Source organism: Nuphar pumila, chromosome 7 (genome assembly GCF_984573655.1).
Source record: "Nuphar pumila chromosome 7, dmNupPumi1.hap1.1, whole genome shotgun sequence".
Taxonomy (NCBI): Eukaryota; Viridiplantae; Streptophyta; class Magnoliopsida; order Nymphaeales; family Nymphaeaceae; genus Nuphar; species Nuphar pumila.
In genome coordinates this window covers 114,394,869-114,413,978 of record NC_143255.1, presented here as the reverse complement: position 1 = coordinate 114,413,978, position 19,110 = coordinate 114,394,869, and the positions used below count along the sequence as shown (strand labels likewise).

The window sequence follows — 19,110 nt, the reverse complement described above, 5'->3', positions numbered from 1 at the left end:
TTTGACAACCTTCCTTATAAGTTCATGTGAGCAGGGGCAGCTCAAGAGAAGTTGATGCCCTAGGCGAAGCCTCCAAATGAGCCCTAAACAACACCCATCTTGTAAAATATCAGTCATAATCAGTGGCGTAGCCAGGGTTCATGTGAGGGGGGGGGGGGCAAACAGGGGTGTAGCAAAAAAAAATATTTGGTGTGATAGTCGGGGGTTCTGGGGCAGCGCCCCCGAAAAAAAAGTTGAGATAAAATAAAAAATGGCTGCAATTATTAATAAAAATCTATTTCATATGGACAAATCAAACTAGTAAGGGCTGGGCTGGGCTGGGCTAGGACTGAGCTACAAAAATGGATAAAAATCTATTTCATATGGAATCAGGGCGGGGATAGGACTGGGCTGTTAAAACACCCCCCCCCCCGCTACGCCTCTGGTCATAATAAAAAAAGGATCCTTCGTCAGCCCATTTGAAAAACACAGACCAAAAAGCACATAAAAATAAAATTCTAAAGAGAGAACAGAACCTGATGCTCCTGCTGAGTCTTTAATTCATGTCCTTGAGTTAGATTCCTTTTGCATACTCTATAAAAGCTCAAAATCAAATGACCATCGTCATGATTAACAACATAATAACATTAACAATGACAAAAATGATATGCACAAAGTATATTCATCAAAAGGAAAACAAAAACAAAAGGAAAGCTGGAAACTTAGAAACTTCATAATGGGAATCCCATAAATTGGTTGCAGTAACTTGCTGATAACGATCGATCATTTTCTTAGTGCTTTTTTTATATTAGTAAAGAAACCCGTTAGAGAGAGAAGAAAAAAAAAATAAAAACAAAAGGTCACTTGGGCTACAATACTGGAAGAGCTTATTGGTGCTGGAGAAGAGGATCAAGGAGACGTGGGCATCACAGAGGACGGTGAGCTCCCTGGCCTTCTTGATGATCCCTGACCTCCTCTTGGAGAAGGTCACCTGCCTGTTGGTGGTGCTCTCTATCCCCCCTTTTTCTCTATTTTCCCATGACCCATCTCCCGATCACAACTCCTAACCCCCCAACATCTTCCTAGATAATATATAAAAGCTGGAGGGCACGTTTGGAAGACAGGAAAAGCTATCATTAAGAAAAGAAAGTTTTGCCTATGAGAGTTTTTGATATGAGAAATTCTTCAAAAGAAAGTTTTTCACTTGTTGGTGTAGCATGAGAAAAATAAAATGAAAAAATGTGAAAAAATGAGAGTGCAGAAAAAGAAGATGGTGGTGGTGAGATGAATCGTGAGATGGTGGGTGGTGGTGGTGGCGGTGAGTGTAAAAATAAATTTTCTCTTGATTCAAAACATTCTGCCATAGGGGTACCGTGGAATATTTCCTATCAAAAGCGTATTTTTCAGAAAAACTCTCAGCCAAAAAATCTCTAGTTTGAAAGAGTCAGAAGATCTGTATGATTTTTTTATTTTGCATCATTTTTCCTACATATTTCTCTCTTTCAAACGTGCCCCCGAATGTTTATGAGACCCTTTCTTTTTCTTTTTTCTCATGCAAAAACAACCTCATTTATTGGGGAATGTTTGTGAGGCACCACCTCTACCCCAACTTTTTCCTTTTCACAATCGGCATGAAGAAAGAAAAGCTGAAATTTCCCAGTTAGACAAGAGTTTCCAAATCCGTTAAGTGCTAAGTGCAAAAGGATTCAAAACCTCAAGTGTTTTTTTTAGGCCCCTCAAAAATAGAAAGCTCTAGGCGGTGGCCTCAAATCTCAAAGAGGGCGCCGGCCCGGAACGTGAGCTTTGTCTAATCACGTGCAAGTCAGACCAAGCGGCTTTTCCAAATGGATTCTTTTATTGTTTAATTGATAATAATGTATTTTTATATAACATTATTGACATGTATTATTAAAATAAAAAATTAGAAGTAATGTTTGAACATTACTTAGAGTCGCATGGTGCATCTCCGTTGTCATGTTGTGACCCTCAGACACAGAACCCTGTACAACATGTCCCAAACATTAGGACAATGGTATAGTCCTTTGGTCCTTATACTTCTTTAGTACTTGTGCAAAGAATAGGAGAAAACATGTCCAAGGTTGACAATTTAGGGTTGCAACTGAGTCGGGCCAAGCACGATTACACCTGACCAGATCCAAATTTGATTTGACTAATGGTTTCAGGTCGGATGTGAAACCTATACCAGTTTAATATAGATCCAAACCTCTTTGACCCGATTCATTTTTACATCAGACACAAAACAGCTCTATGTAATTTATACCCAGATCTGAACCATGTCATAGTTGACCCAAACAATTCTATGGATTTTGTAGCGGAACTAACAGAAGCTAAACCTGAACCCAAACTCGAACCCGATCCATCACCCAAACTGATCCTAATCCATAAACTGAAGTAGACCCATCATGATAAATTAAATATCATTACAGTTTTCTTTATAATGATTAACTTTTAGTTATTATTAATGGTGTAATGAAATTGAGTTTTTTTTTTTTTGCATGAATAACCTATGAACCAAATGTGGCAATTTAGCAGCTACTTCTTTTTGAGATAGAATATCATTGAGGTTGAATATTAAGGTATACGAGTCTAGTTTCCATATTGAAACCTATTAACCCGTACGATTCTAATTTTAGACTCGATCCAAAGCGGGTCTACTTAAGACCTAACCCATTTATACCTGAACCTGTTAACTCATACAAGTCAAAAATTTGGATCAGGCCGAAACCCAGACTCGATTCCAACTGGGCCTACTTAAGAGCTAACTCATTTATACCTGAACCTGTTAACTCATACGAGTCCACAATTTCAATCAGGCTGAAACCGAGGCTCGAAACAAAAAGGATTGGCTTTGAGTCTAAATTTTAGGCTGGATTAAGAGTGGACTTGTTTGAGACCCGAACAGTTTATGCTTAAACCCATTTATCCATACGGTCTACAATTTTAATAAGACCCAAAGCTGAGCCCAAGTTTGAATTAAATTGGGTTGGGTTTGGGTCTAATTCTTAAACTCGATTTGAAAACAGTTCTGACAAAATCCAACCTGGTCGCATCCCTACTTGACATTAGGGGTGTCAATGGGCCGGACTTCAATTAGAAACGGATGGATCCCGACCTACATCCTACTAAGAGGTACTAGTACTAGGTCCAAAGACTCCAAACCCATGTTTGATTAGATCTTTTATAGGAAAACCCATTCTTTGTTGGGTCCGATAAGGATTATGTAAAGTATACCCAGTCCATACGAGATTAAATAATATTTTTATGTTTTTACATTGAAAAATTGCCGATCTTAATCACAACTCAGCTCGGACCTAGGTTTGGTATGAAATTTCATTGAACTATACCCGTGTCAGTATGCTAAATTGCTAATAAAATCTCATGGGTCCAACCTAATTAGTTAATGGCAACCCTTTCTTTGTTATCAAACCTTGACCCTAACAAACGAATTCTGTGCGGGTCGAGACCGGCTCATACCCGACCCATTGACATCCTTCCCTGACATGAACCCACCGAACCGAACCCCAGGGGTTCACGGTCGACTCGAACCCACTTCGCTCGTTCCACGGGAGGGCACTTTGGGTAACTCCACGAGGGAAGAAACCGACCCACTTGACTGTTTTAAAAAACTAACAGCACAGCACGGCATCCGCAGAGGTGGGTCACATTTTGTCTTCTTTGAAAGCCACCACCATGGGAGGCGGAGGAGCGGTGGAGATGGATGCGATGGCGGCGGCGATCGGCGTGTCGGTGCCCGTCTTGAGGTTCCTCATTTGCTTCGTGGCGACCATCCCCGTGAGTTGGGCGTGGCGACTTGTCCCCGGCGGCGCCTTCCTCAAGCACCTCTACTCGGCCCTCACCGGCGCCGCCCTCTCCTACCTATCCTTCGGCCTCTCCTCCAACCTCCACTTCCTCGTCCCCATGTCCCTCGGCTACGCCTCCATGCTCCTCTTCCGCCGCGCCGCTGGCATCTTCACCTTCTTCGCCGCCTTCGGCTACCTCATCGGCTGGTTCGTCACTCTCCCCCACGGTTTCTGTAGCGATTCATCGATTCTTTTATGCTTTTGTGGGGTCTTCAGATCGGTTTTGGTTATGTTGGTTTTTGTAAAGTCTTGCTATCTGTTGCGTTTTTTGTCATGATTTTTGGTGGGTACCTCGGTTTGTGTGGACACAGATCAAGTCATTCGTCGAATGACCTGGACCGTCGATCTGAACCCGACGATTCTCGCCACGTGGCGAGCATCGTTCAGGGTTCTCACGCGTGCGGGAGGGGTCGGACGGAAGGGGGCCGCGGGCGGGAGGGTGGTACCCACCAACAGGATCAATAGGGCGCCCCGGCGAGCACAGGGCGGCTGAGGAAGGCAGCGGCGGGTTATGTTTCCGGTGAAGAACTGGCAGCCGGAAGAACAGTGGCGGAGTCCTGTCGCTGGTGAAGAACAGCAGCGGGGGCGACAGCGGCAGAGAATGGCCCTCAGGGTTGCCCCGTCGAGCACAGGGCGGCCTCGGAGAGAAGGGTTGCCTCCTCGTCGCCCCCCCGGGCACCGGAAAGACCCTCTTGCCCGGACGGTCGCAGGCGAGGCCGGTCCTCTCCTGATTTTTTTTTAAACGCAAGACCCTCATGCACAGCATCCGATTTTTTTTTAGATGCAAACGCCGTTAACCCAGGTTCAGATCGACAATTAAGGGTCATTCGACGAATGACCTGATCTGTGTCCCGTTTTGTGTAGTTTCTCCATTTTTTCTTTTGTTTTCTTTGTTTTTGGGGTTCTGTATCGGTTTTGGTTATGTTGGTCTATGAAGGTATTTGGGAATTCCTGATATTTGTTCCGTTTTTTTGAGGTTTTGGTGCGTGTATGCGTACGCGAGTACGTTTTTATGACTATATATGGCATTATTGATGTCCACATTGTCACATTAGGATGAGCTATTCAACCTAGGAGTAAATAATGGATATGGTTAGTGGCCGGTGAATTTATAGCTTTATAAGGTTTATGTCAGTTGCCACGAAGGCTCTGCCCATCTGGTTGGGGCCACTCGTAAACATCACCAAGCTGACAGATGTCATGAGTTCGAAACCCACGGGTGCGCGACGATTGTCAGTGAAACACTGAAGGTGGGTGTGCTCGCTGATGGTCAACGTGGGATTTGGGGTTTTACGCCAATGGTAGAATCCGCGCGTGCGCGAGGTGGTTTTTCCCTGTTTATCCAAAAAAAGAAAAAAAAAGGTTCATGATGTCGGTTTGGTTGTTCTTTACTCCTTTTCTCTTTATTCATTCATAAGCTAAGGAAGCATTATGTGCCCTTTTTCTTTTCCAAGTTCGATCAAATTGACATACTGATCACTATTGCATTGCTATATGAGTGAGTTTTTTTTTAATTATAAAATTATTTACGACTTCTCTGATTTGATATTGCAGCCATGTATATTATATGAGTGGGGATGCATGGAAGAAAGGTGGCATTGACGCAACTGGTATCTTCTCTTAGGCTTTATGGTTGTTCTTCGTCTTGTTGATACTTCAATGAAGATTAGTTTTGCATCTGATGACAATTGATCAAATTCTACAGGATTCAGGCAATGCTAGAACATAATTCCTTTATACTGTTGTTTTCTGTTGTATAAATGATTTATTGAACAAGTAGATCCCAACAAATTGATTTAGCAAGTTTTCATAACCACACTTTCAGAATATAGTGTTTGGCTAACAGCAGAAATGAAAAAGGTAAAGGAGTTAGTTTTTAGAAAATGTCACTTAAGGGGAAATGTTGGTTTGGAAAAAATAGAATGAAATCTAGAGTTGGTATTTGACTCTCCACTTCTTAGACTCTGTCTGTACCTCTCTCTTCTCTTCCCTCAAACTCTCCCATGGCGCAGCTCATTCGCCCATGGGCTTGGTGGAGAACAGTGGGAAAGTGCTGCCCCCTGTCTGGCAAAAACTTATCTACCAATTCTCTGGCAATCTGGTGCTGAAAATGACTTGTAAAATCTCAGACTGGAAGAAGAACAAGGGTATTTTTTTCTGGCTATTTTTCGACCATGTGATCATGGGAAAATGGTAAGGAGAACACATTTCTTCTGTTTCAGGATTAACATGATGATGATGGTGGTGGTGGTGGTGGCAGTGATGAGGATGACAATGTAAGTGATTAAAATGTTCATTGTAGTGGTGATTATGGATTGATGTTGATTGCTTATAATGATAATGCTAGTGGTAGTAGTGATATTTGATGATGAATAAAAAGCCATTGAAGATGTTGATGGGTGATGATGATAACATGTTAGTGAAAAAGCATGATGAATATAATGGTGATGTAAATAAGGGTGATGCTGAAAAATGAATTAGTAAAACTAAAAAGCCTTGTTATGAAAAAAAATGCCGTCCGAATAGGGCCTTAAGCTATGTCAGCTGGAGACCCTCTTTGACTAAATTATGGTCATCAGTGAATGAAGTGGTTTAGTACATAGCACATATAGAAGGGAGCTTGGTGGCTTTAAAGCCTTCACTTATGAGCATGAAGGATGATGGGATATTGAGCTTTTGGTGCCCTACTTTCTATCTTATGTGGTATGGCCTTCTTGCCTATTTAATTCTGGAGGCTGTTTGAGCGATACTTTGGACTTCATGTAAACTTCCTAGTAAATGCTTACACATTTGGCCGTACCTAACATGGTAAGGTTGGTGATGCAACTTTTCTTAAATGTATTTTAAAAGGGATTTTTCGATAAAATCTGTCAGTGCAAACCGTGCATCAAATTCTAAATTAACCGGTTCACACTAGTGGTGAAGTCTGGGTCGAAATCAGGAAACGGGTTTTGAACCTCGTACTCCAAACAAAACAATCTTTATTGCCTTAAATAAAATGCAAACAAAGCACACTACCCTATTACAATGGTCCAAGCAAAAATAAAATCAGATCTGGTCGAGGGATCAATTTTACTCAGTTGGCCTGAATATGCTGGCAATCAGGCTGGCTGAATTGAATCAGCAACCTGAACTGGTCAGGTGGTTCTGATCAGACTCAGCTGGCAACAAACAGACTTAATCTGATCTGGTCGATCAGATCTGCCGATGCTGGCAGATATGATAAAAACAAATATCAGATCGGGTCTGCACTGATAAGATGACCTGCTCAAGTTGGCTCGGCTGGTCTAATGGTTCTGATCAGGTCTGCCGATGCTGGCAGATCTAAAAAAATAATATCAGGCCTAGCAGTTTGTGCTATATCAGATCTATCGCAGAATTGATCGGCAGATCTGATTTGCTTTAGTGTTTTTCTCAAGGTTTTAAAACCCGTGACTCAGAACTCGACTCGTTCTTTATTGACTCGTGACTTGGCGGGTCAACTCGGTGACTCGGACCGGGTTTTGTTAACTTTTGATTTTAAAAGAAAAACAATATATAATTTGTCTGAAACCATGTTTTTGAGTAAACATAGTCTCCAAATGTCTGTAAGAATATAAAAACAACTGCAAAGAGCTATAGAGGTTTGCTTGAATAATTGAATTTGATATCTATACAAGCACTTTGACTAATTCATGACTTGAATTAGAGGATTTGGTCACCATGAGTTCAGTCTGCTACTACCTAAGGTTCCTAAAATGGCCAATCATATATGCTAGCTTGTTTTAAAAGTTTTAATTCCTTCTCTAACAAATCCATAAATGTAAAACAGGGATATATGTGCATATTGAAAGTTTACAGAATGCCCAATGTCAACATAAATAAGCAATTTTCTCTCATGTATAAAACTATGCAGGAAATATATTAATGGCACAACTATAAAAAGACTACTAATATTTGAATATGTACAATGCTTGTTCACGTAACAAATGGATGATGAAACCTAAATGTGACTTCCAATAGGCACAGTTGACCCGCCATATATAGTGAGAATCATTTCTTTAAAATATTTTGCTAGAATAAGTTGATAACACAGGGTGAACAGTAGTTCGAAAAACATGGCGATTTTATTCTATGGATTTAAATGCTTTTTTATCTTTAAATGCTTTTTATTTTCTTTTTTATACAAAATTTGGGGGTAACCCTTGTTAAAATATATGTACTTATATATTTCGAAACTGTAATTTGAAACTCAAAAAACAAATTTCAAACATCCCAAAACTCGCCCGAGTCAGGCCGAGTCAAGCCGAGTCAGGCCGAGTCAAGCCGAGTCAGGCCGAGTCAAGGCCGAGTTTTGGCAAACCGAGTTTGCCTTGCCGGGTTGACTCGCTGGAGGGGCGAGTCGAGTCGGCCGAGTTGACTCGGCGAGTTTTAAAACACTGGTTTTTCTTTTCAACAAGTAAAAAAAAAAGAAACTAACTATCACGAAGAAAATAATCTAATCAAAAGGGACTAACCTATGCAACAAACAAAAGAATAAACACTACCGAAATTAATAAAGACTAAACTGTATGTAGCACTACAGTAAATTAGAATTTAAAGAAAAGAGCGAGAAGAGGCTTACCTCGGGTTCACCTCCGACGAACTGGGGAGGACAAAGCAGACTTCCCTCCTCTATCAACGTGTATCACACACCTCTAATTGAAGAAAGGAGACTCCAAACTGGCGAGGAAGAGGAAGAGAAAGGAAGAAAAAAGAAGGGAGGAGAAAGAAGAAAGAGAAGAGAGGGGGCCGGTTGAGTGAGTGAGAGAGAGAGAGAGGCTAGAAGGTGGGGGTATGATTTTCAATGAGGGAAGACGGCCCCCCTCTAGCTCAAAACAAATATTTATAATAATAAGTTAGGGTTAGAGGTTGTTTTAGAATTTTTTCTAAAAGAGTATTCTTATTTTCAAGAATTTCACAAAACCTTCTCTTTTTAGAAAAATAATTTCTGAAAACCTATTAAAGAAAACTAAAATTGTCTAAAAACACAAGTGGGTCCCAATTTGTTTCTTTTTTTTTCTTTAATTGTGATCAAATACGACCCTTCAGGACAATGCATAAACATCAGCTAAACACAGGTTTTTAATACTAATTTTGCATAATATCATGCATAAAAATATCTAACAATATAAATAAACTATGCATGATGAGATGGTTTATTTTAAACTGCTATTTGTTAGTTTTTTACTGTGATTTTAACTTGCGCTTTAAATATATGTTAGCGAGAGCCACTGATATGTCAAGAGACAGCCTATGTCACACAGACACTCCATTTTTCTCTCCATACCCGTGTCAACACGCTTGTCCCCGTGTTGACACACGTCGACACCTGGACACCATTTTACCCTCCGTACATGCAAGTTTGTATTCAATTTATAATTTATAATTATATTTTCAGTTTATAACTTTATAATTTTAGTATATAATATATATTTTAGATATGGCATATATATTTAGATTTATTCAGTTTATTTTGTATTTATGTGATATTTAATATATATATATATATATATATATATATATATATATATATATATATATATATATATATATATATATATATATATATATAGTTGTATCCCCGTACCCGTACCCATACCCAGGTGACATAGGAGACAGCAATTGGTAAACATGTTTTGTCTGTGTCTGCAAATAAGTGACGGCGATAATCTGCTTTAAAAACTCTTCTCATGAGCATGAAAGATGATGAAATTGGGTTTTGGCTTCTTGGTGTCTTTTGTGATGCCATCTTCTGTCTTACAGGGATATCATTGTTTGGAATTGTTTTACTCTTCAAGGACACTTTATTTTAGACACAATTAAGCTGTCTTCTACATTAAATGGTTACTTTCTTCGTCTGCACTATTATGAGTTCTTGCAACTGCTAAGGGTCTTGTGACATGCATTTCCAACATGGCAAGAAGTAAAACGGAATTTCCGCACTCAGAAGTTCCTTGTCCCCCATGGGGTGGTTTTTGGCATCTTTGACCATGGGACTTCCAAAAGTTTGAGCAGCCATGCACCAATTTGCATATGTTTGACGGAGGACTTAAGGAAAAGCTTCTATTAATATGTCAAATTTACAAAACTTTTTGGTTTTATCTACCTGGCTGACTTTTTGGAATAAGAGAATAATAAGTGCTTTAATTATTGGAGGTTTAAGTTTGAGTGGTGGTACTTCATTGTAGAGGACTTTGGCAGAAGCTTCCACCATTGTGAGTTGGGAATATGATGTATGGCAGAGGGTTTGGAAGAAGAGAATCAATATCTTTGAAGATGGTTTTTGATGATTGTGGTCATCATGGATTCTATTGCAGTGGTAAGCTATGGAACGCGATTACCTCTTGAAAACTGTGGGTTGACTTGCCATGGGTTCAAAATGATAGGCTTGGGCCTAGCCTGTGGGCTACCTCAGTGAGACCCAGCCTAGCATTGAAGGCCAGCGACTCACATGTTGGCACCTATGTGCTTGACCATAATCCATAATTGGAGAATGTGTTATTTCACCTGCATCTTGGACATCTATACCTCATTATGTCAAACATATGGATGTCTTCATAAAATCTATAAGTAGTTTAACTATGCTGCATATTGGTAAAGCTAATTAAGGCTCTGGACAGTGTTGACATTGTGCTTTCTGATGCTCTCTGGTCCAGAGCTATTTTACTTTCTTGATCAGTTCTCAGTTAAAACTTCTCTGAAAGACCTTTTGAAATTCAACTTCTTGGATTGAAAAATCTTGTTTAATTCTTCTTCTTGGATTGACATGTAAATTATCATATGGAATTATATTATTATTGGTAAATTACTGATTCAGTCTTTCGCTGATTAGGTGCTCTAATGGTTTTGACGCTTAAAGTTATATCATGTGCAATAAATTACAGTGATGGGTTATTAAAAGAAGAAGGCCTTCGCGAAGCCCAAAAGAAATACAGGTTGCTTCAATGCCCTTCCCCAGTTGAGTATATTGGTTACTGTCTTTGCTGTGGCAGTCACTTTGCTGGACCAGTTTATGAAATGAAAGATTACCTTGAATGGACAGGAAATAAAGGGGTGGGTTTGGCAATATAATTTGTTTCTTTATCAATCTCTATTAATTTACTCTAACCAGTCGAGATTGGAGCTCAACTAATTTTTATTCACAGTTATGGATCCCTGATAATAAGCGGACATCTCCTTCACCATATGGAGCTATGCTGAGAGCTCTTACTCAAGCTGCCATTTGCATGGGTTTATACTTGTATCTGGTACCACATTTTCCATTGTCCCGGTTTTCTGAACCTATATACCAGGAATGGGGATTCTGGAAGCGGCTGGGTTACCAATACATGTCGGGGTTCACCGCTCGTTGGAAATATTATTTTATATGGTCCATTTCGGAAGCAGCCATTATAATCTGTGGTCTTGGATTTAGTGGTTGGACAGATACTGTCCCTCCCAGACCACGCTGGGATCGTGCAAAAAATGTGGATATTATTGGGGTGGAGTTGGCCACGAGCGCAGTGGGGATACCCCTTGTGTGGAACATTCAAGTCAGCACTTGGTTACGCTACTGTGAGTTTCTTTTCATATACTTCCTTTCAAGGGTTTCATAATTCTCAAATGTCAAGTTGGTTGTTTGATATGCTTTTACGGCACATTTAAATCTGAGAGATACAAAGGGAAATTCTCCTTTTAGTGTGAAAAAGGAAATCTTTCCTTGTCTTCTTAAATATGGGATTGTTTTTCATATTACTAGGAAAAAATTTCTCCACATGGAGGCTGGAGAGATGGAGAAAATTCTCCTGCATAGAACTTTCTTATCCCATAATCCTTCCCATATGTGCAGAGGCAGAGCCAGAAATCCAAATTAGGGTGGGCACAAATGTGTGCCAATATATATATATATATATATATATATATATATATATATATATATATATAGAGAGAGAGAGAGAGAGAGAGAGAGAGAGAGAGAGAGAGAGAGAGAGAGAGATGAAAACCTCCCCAATGGAAAACCCTCCCAAACGTCCCCAATGGACGTTTTATTGGATTTTTGGTGTTTTTTTCAAAATTCCAACCGTACAGATGTGATCTATGTGCTTGTTTTTATAGGAATCAGTTTTTGGAGCATTTGATTCCGATGCATGGATAGGTTTTTATAAGTTTCAAAATCAATGGCGTACAATTTTCATAATTTTTTGAGGCTCCATATACCCTTTTTTCTATCCAAAATTCATGATCCAAGTGTCAATTTATAGTAAATTAAATGCTATAAAATTTACATATGTTTGGCCACCCTGATCCAACCCCCTTATTGGGGATTTCAGGTCAGGGTGGGCACTTGCCCACCCTGGCCCATATGTGGCTCCACCTCTGCATGTGTGTGTGTGTGGTGCACATTTGTGTGTGCTTCCTGATGACAAATTCTGGCTAAATTCCTGAAAGACTCTGGCCATTTAGATTTGTGTGCATGTGAGAGAATAAAAATGCATAACAAAAGTATAAATACACATATAGATAATATATGTATTCGCAGCATTAGTAAATGAATAAACACTCACACACACACACCGATTCATTATTAAAACTATAAACTAGCAGCGATTATGCATTATAGCATATAAGGTAGTAAACAAAAATGATAAAATAAAGTAGCAATAAATAAATAAACAGAAGTATATTATATTTCAACAAGCATATCAAAAATAAAATTTTTACATATGTTTCCAGATATGGGAACAATCAACTTGCTTTAGCATCCAATTTTCCAGCGTGACAAGCATGGAAAGATTACCTTTGGGACCATTGTTCCTTTTGAAAAAAGTTCCTAGCTGCCATTTTCAAATCCTAGGTCAAATTGTCCTACATCCAAAGATGGCCTTAGTTTTTACCATTCTTCTTGCCTAGGAATTTCAATTTTTGAGGCAGCAATACACAGAAAGCTTAGAAAATGTCAGCATGTACAGATCTGTCATTATCTTTATGGATGTTTTCTTTGCAACCTCAGATTTGGTATCTTGCAGATGTTTACGAAAGGCTTATCCAGAAAGGAAAGAAACCAGGATTCCTGCAGTTATTGGTGACTCAGACAGTTAGTGCTGTTTGGCATGTGAGTAGTGTTTTATCTTTTTGGCATTTGGCTTGGATAAATGACATGATGCACTGGCTGACCATTCTGTTGCATGAGCATATCATATTACAATTAAGCATGTGCTTTAAAGAGAGCATGAAGTGTCTTCTAGGAAATTCTCGAAGACCAGTAATAAATAAAAAGAAAAAGGTTTTCTCAAGAGTGAAAATAAGAGTGATTTCCTCATGTTTCTAGTAGTGATTCATATTCACAAATGGATTGTTGTGAGCATGGTCTGGAACCAGTTATCGTAAAGACTTGCACTGCTGATGATCTAAAGTCATTTCATAAAGCATAGATCGACGTTAGGTTTCCAAAGTTTTGCAAAGACATAATTTAGATCCATTTGACAGCAGTTAGCCTTCATGAGTCCATGAGAAGAATGAATATCAAATATCACTCTCCGATTATGCAGCAAATATTTGTCACCATGGCAATTTCTTTTTCTTTTATATTTTACTAGTCAATTGTTGATTTTATTATGCTTCAGATTTATATGAAAAATAATGGATTGTACTTGTTCTCTACTGTTTCCAACAAATTTTAAGTGATATTATGTAGAATGAGAATTTTCATACATGTACCTGTGCTTATGGGAAGCAGTAGGACACAAATGGGTTGGACATGAGTCCGGTCATGGTTGTCCTGGTACTTGTCCGACTTGTGCAAAACAGGTCTCATTCTGGTTGGTATGACTTGGATCTCATAATGGAGTCCTGGGTCCAGATCTGACTTAAAACTTACAAATATTATTTTTCATTTGGGAAGATAAAGCGGGCTGGGTCAGTCACAGTTTCAACCCAGATCTGACTGAAGATGTGATTCTGACCCACATCCAACCAGACCATACCATGTTTGTTCTGAATCCAACTTGGATTCAGCTATATTGTACCCAGATCTGACTATATGGATTGGATCTGGTTTTGAATTATGAACTCCAGCCCATTTTCATCGCTGAAAGCATGCATATGTTATCGTTGTTCATCTTCTCATATTGGTAGGGAGTTCTTGGAACTTCAGTTTCTGTTTGTCTCATGTTCGTGGGCCTGAAAATTTTCTATTTTTTTATGCACATCGATTTGCAGGGATTATATGCTGGATACGTCATATTCTTTGTGCAGTCTGCACTAATGATCGCAGGTTCAAGAGGTATCTTTCCATTTATCTTCCTTTGCCCTTTTCTTTGGTAGTTGGGATAAGGCTTGATGATTATGATGATGATTATATGTGATAACCTTTTTGCTTGTTCACCACCAGCTATCTATAGATGGCAGCAAGTCATTCCAACCAATTTGGATATATTAAGAAAGGCGATGGGTTTTATGAACTTTGCCTATACAGTGTTGGTTCTGAACTATTCCTGCATCGGCTTTATGGTTAGTATGCTTCTGCTTGAGCTTCTTTTCTGACTTCTCTTTCCATGAAGGGACGTGTGTGTGTGCGTGCTTGTGTGCACGTGCTATAAGATCACTTTACTATCATTGTCTGACTTGTGTCTGTGCATGCATGGGTTTACAAGCAATAGCCTCTTTGTTTTGACATTTTCTACCTTCTAGGTTGAATACTAAAATTTTCTTGTGGTTGAACTTTAATAATAATATTGCTGTTGCTTTTGTGGACTGAGCAAATTTACACTTGGCCCAACTGTAAAATTTTATTCATGTATTCAATTTGAGTTACCAGAAGCTTCTTAGATAGGCGGGAAGCACGCTTCCCGGAAACTCGCTTAAGAAGCACAATACTCCTTGCTTTCGAAACTTGATGAGAATCTCGAATCTCACGTTTCCTACATGTTTCATATATGTCCTTTGGCACTTCTTTCATGTTTTTTTATTTGTTTTCTCCCATGCTTTTCACTCACTTTCCTTGTGTTTTCTTTAAATTGGTAACCATCATTTTTAGATTTTGACAATTACACTAAAAAACCATGAAATTTAATAAGTCATTTTTATTTTAGTTTTTACTTGGTTCTCATTTGATTCTCATTTCGCTTCCTATTCGATTCTCTTATCGCTTCTTTTTGTATTCCCGTTTCTTTTTCAAATTGATTCCTCTCTTCTCCTTCCTATACAACAACAACAACAACAACAACGCCTTCATCCCAAAACAATTGAGGTCGGCGATATGAACCAACAAAGAAAATCATTATGGGTCTTCCACATGAATCCTTCTCCTCCAATCATTTCTATCCAATGCCATGTCCTCGGTGAGGTTCAAAGCATTCATATCCTTTCCTATCATCTCCATCCAAGTCTTCCTAGGCCTACCCCGACCTCTTTTAACTAATATATTTTTTCATTTCTCCATCCTTCTAACTGGAGCATCATTAGGCCTTCGTCGAATATGTCCAAACCACCGTAAACGATTCTCTCTCATCTTATTTTCAATGGGTGCAACACCTACCTTCTTACGTATCTCCTCGTTCTGAATCTTATCTTTTAGTGTATTTCCACACATCCATCTAAGCATACGCATCTCGGCTACTCATTTTTTGAATATGATGTCTCTTGGCAACCTAACATTCCGTACCATATAGTAAAGCGGGCCTAATAGTTGTCCTATAAAACTTTCCCTTCAACCGCAATGGTATTCTACGATCGCACAACACTGCAGTTGCACTTTTTCATTTCATCCACCCAACCTTTATCCTATGATTTACATCTCCATCAATTTATCCATACTTTTGAATGATAGATCCCAAATATTTGAAACAATCATCCACCGGTATTTCTTGCTCACCAAGCTTCACTACACTCCCATCACTACTTCGTTGCTTACTAAACTGACATTCCATATATTCTGTCTTACTCTTACTCAACTTAAAACCTCTTGCTTCCAATGTCTGTCTCCATAATTCTAACTTAGCATTAACTCCAGCTCTAGACTCATCAATCAAAACAATATCATCAGCAAACAACATACACCACGGCACATTTTCTTGAATTGATCTCGTAAGCTCATCCATCACTATAGCAAATAGGAAAATGCTTAAAGCAGATCATTGATGTAACCCAACCGTTATAGGAAAATTGGTTGTCACCTCTCTACAAGTACAGACATTGGTTACTACTCCTTCATACATATCCTTAATTATACTAATGTACTTGAGAGAAACACCTTTCTTCATCATTGTCCACCAGAGAACGTCCCTAGGTACTCTATCGCTTCTCCTTCCTATAAGTTTTAAAATGTCTCGGTTCTTCTTATGTTTCTCGGATCATTTCCCATTTTCGCTTCTTAGAATGCCAACCTTGGATTCAATCATCAAAATGATATGATAGATGAGCTTGTGTAAATTTTATGCCTCATCAGGCAGTTTCTGAAGTTCTTATTTTAGATTAAGAGAACATAGTCACAAAATGTCCCATTGTCCGATTTACAGAATGCAGAAATATATAGGGTATGTCTGGATTTGTTAGACTGGTTTGGTGGTAACCACCATAGAACTCAAGAACTGCCTATGTTTTTTTCTTCCATGGTGTAGCTGTGATCACACCATCTATTTGATGGCTGTTACCAATTGCCATTCTACTCTTTAGATGCCAAAAGACTTGCAAAATTAAGAATCAGAGATAATTTCGTACCTTTCACAAATGGTGATAACCGTGTTGTGGAAATGCATCCAAAATTTCTTTGTAATTCCACTCTGATGTTATGGATCCAGACATGGTAGGAGCTGTCATTAGGGGTAGTAGGAAACCTGGGATACCCTCATGGTTCTGAAAACTTAGATTTTGCTTGTGATTTGTGAATTACAGGTCTGTTATCATGCTGAGATACATTCTTACTAAATGCAAGAATGAACAAGGCACACTCAGTTTTCATATTATGGTTTTATCTTTTGCACACAGGTCTTAAGCATGCATGAGACACTCGCTTCATATGGAAGTGTATATTATGTTGGCACCATCGTACCGATTGTGCTGATCCTCCTCAGCTACATAATCAAGCCATCAAAGCCAGCAAGGTCACAAGCTCGTAAAGACAAGTGAAGCAAGTTTGTGAAGTGTACGGTGGGTTTAATGTAATATTGTTGTTGTTCCTTTGCTCAAAAAGAGGCGAAGCAATCTGTTGCCTGCTGAAGCATGGGAATGAAGTGTTGTCCTTTTTTGCTATTCCATTGTTGAATCTGTTCTGTTGTTTAGATTGGTATTAAGATGATTCTTTCTAATGTTAATTCAAAACAGGAAGAACATTTTATTTTTTATTTTCCTTTAAATAGGCAAGTTGAGGCCAACCCCTTAGATTCCCATGTGAACACGAGACCCCTTGATTTCGATAGTGCGACTTAACGATCCATCTCTCTCACTCCATCCCCCAAAACAGGAAAAATTTTAGTCATACAAATGCATTGTTTTTGCTTCATGAGATGGCGCCATGAAAGTCAAAATGAGATTGGCTTGGGGTAGGGCTGGGGAAGGAGATGAGCTGCTTGTGGTTCGGCTCGTGCTTGTCTTGTAAAGAGCTCATTTGAGCGCATAAAATGGAGTTTGGCAAGCTGAACAGAAACAACAGGTGTTTGACTCGGCTTGGCTTTGACTTGTTAAGGAATAATTAATAATTTAAATTCTACACATTTTATATTCAATAATGTGGTATAAAATAAACAGTCAAAATTCTTTGGCTTGCAAGCAATAGGTTTTGAGGTTCAAATTCTGTTCCAGCTTTGAACAATGTATTCATTTTGTAAATGAGTTTGAGCTTGGGTCAAAAGGTCTTGAGTTGAAAGCCTAGCTCATTAGTTTTGTACCTTCACTAGTAGCCAATATTTACCTTTTATATATATATATATATATATATATATATTGTGAATGAGTCAGCTCAGCACAAGTTTGGCTTGACTCACCTTGGTTTGGTGTGTTCCTATCTGAGGGTCCAAATGCTCCTTTAAGAGGGCGTTTGAATCCACTAATTTATTTGGAGAATGCCTGATTGCTTTCATTTTGTTTGCATGCTCTTGGTATTCCACCTACGGGCGCTTGAGGCATGATATAGCACATTTTTTACCTGCTTTGGTGTGGGGTGTTGTTTTTGAACTCTCTTGAACGTAGCTTCATAAACCTAGCACCTAAAAAACCAGAGATGACCTTTGTTGATGGGTTGGCCATTGAAAGTGCAATACCAGGAAAAGATCTTTAGGCTCTGTGTAGGAGCCTTGAAGCATTGCTGCTCTGCTCTTTTGGAGCAGAGAGTTGCTGTTTCTTCAACACCCTCTGTTGTTTGGGAGCAGTGTGTCGAGGGTCGAGTTGGGGTAACTATTCACAAGAGGATGTTTTGCCAACTCCATCAACACCACATCTAGGCAGCAGCACATTTTGGGCAAAACCATATTTTGGCAATGCATGAAAAAAGTATCATCCTAGTGCAAGGCTTCCAAGGGGAGCCTTTTACAGGAGTCGGGATCGGGTGCAATATGATTGCACAAAAATTGTGCATTAAGCACCTAATCGCCCTCCATCAAGTCTTGGGTCCCACACCTGACAGGCCGTGTCCCCAAGATGCAGGGTCATCAGGTGCTTAATGCACAAATATTTGTGCAATTATATTGCACCGGATCTTTTCACCTTTTACAGAGGTAAGCAATGTTATTATGGAAAACATAAGCTCTCACCAGAGAGAGTTTATATGAAAATTAAAACCCATGTTTTTTTTTGAAGAATTGGAAAATATTTCATTCAACGGAAACCTGATTTGCATACTGCTAGTTACCTTATGTTTCTTCATGTTTTTTAAAATAACTTTTTTTATGACTCATGGTTTTAAGAGAATAAGTGGAGTTATGTTCACGAAAAAGATGCATATAATCCTCGTCATTGTCATAAAGCCTTATCCCAACTACATGAGGTCGGCTTTTCTTGCTTAAAATTTCTTTTTAACTTGCTCTAGAAAGTGCTTCGCCGTTGTTTTTATTTTAAAAAACAGTGACTTAATAATCTATTATAAGTAACTTGTGGTTAACTTGAGTTAATAAAATAAACTGCCCTATTTGTCTATTTTTTTCAAAAGATAAGTGATATCATCATTTTTTAGAGTATCTTATTCATTATTTATTAAAGTAATTAACTGGTTCTCAAATATCTTATTTATTTACCCTTTTCCTGACGGAGCCGCATTAGT

At 38.9% G+C, this 19,110-nt stretch overlaps 1 protein-coding gene across 1 annotated transcript; it reads left to right on the top strand.

The window, feature by feature from the left end:
* Positions 1-3,632: 3,632 nt before the first annotated feature.
* Positions 3,633-17,196, top strand: LOC149833018 (lysophospholipid acyltransferase 1-like). The gene is made up of 8 exons (XM_090014847.1): positions 3,633-4,007; positions 5,415-5,470; positions 10,714-10,934; positions 11,027-11,435; positions 12,887-12,972; positions 14,079-14,142; positions 14,251-14,369; positions 16,845-17,196. Exons 1-8 carry the CDS (start codon positions 3,691-3,693, stop codon positions 16,983-16,985), a joined length of 1,413 nt encoding a protein of 470 aa, XP_089870973.1. The 5' UTR covers positions 3,633-3,690; the 3' UTR covers positions 16,986-17,196.
* Positions 17,197-19,110: the final 1,914 nt, after the last annotated feature.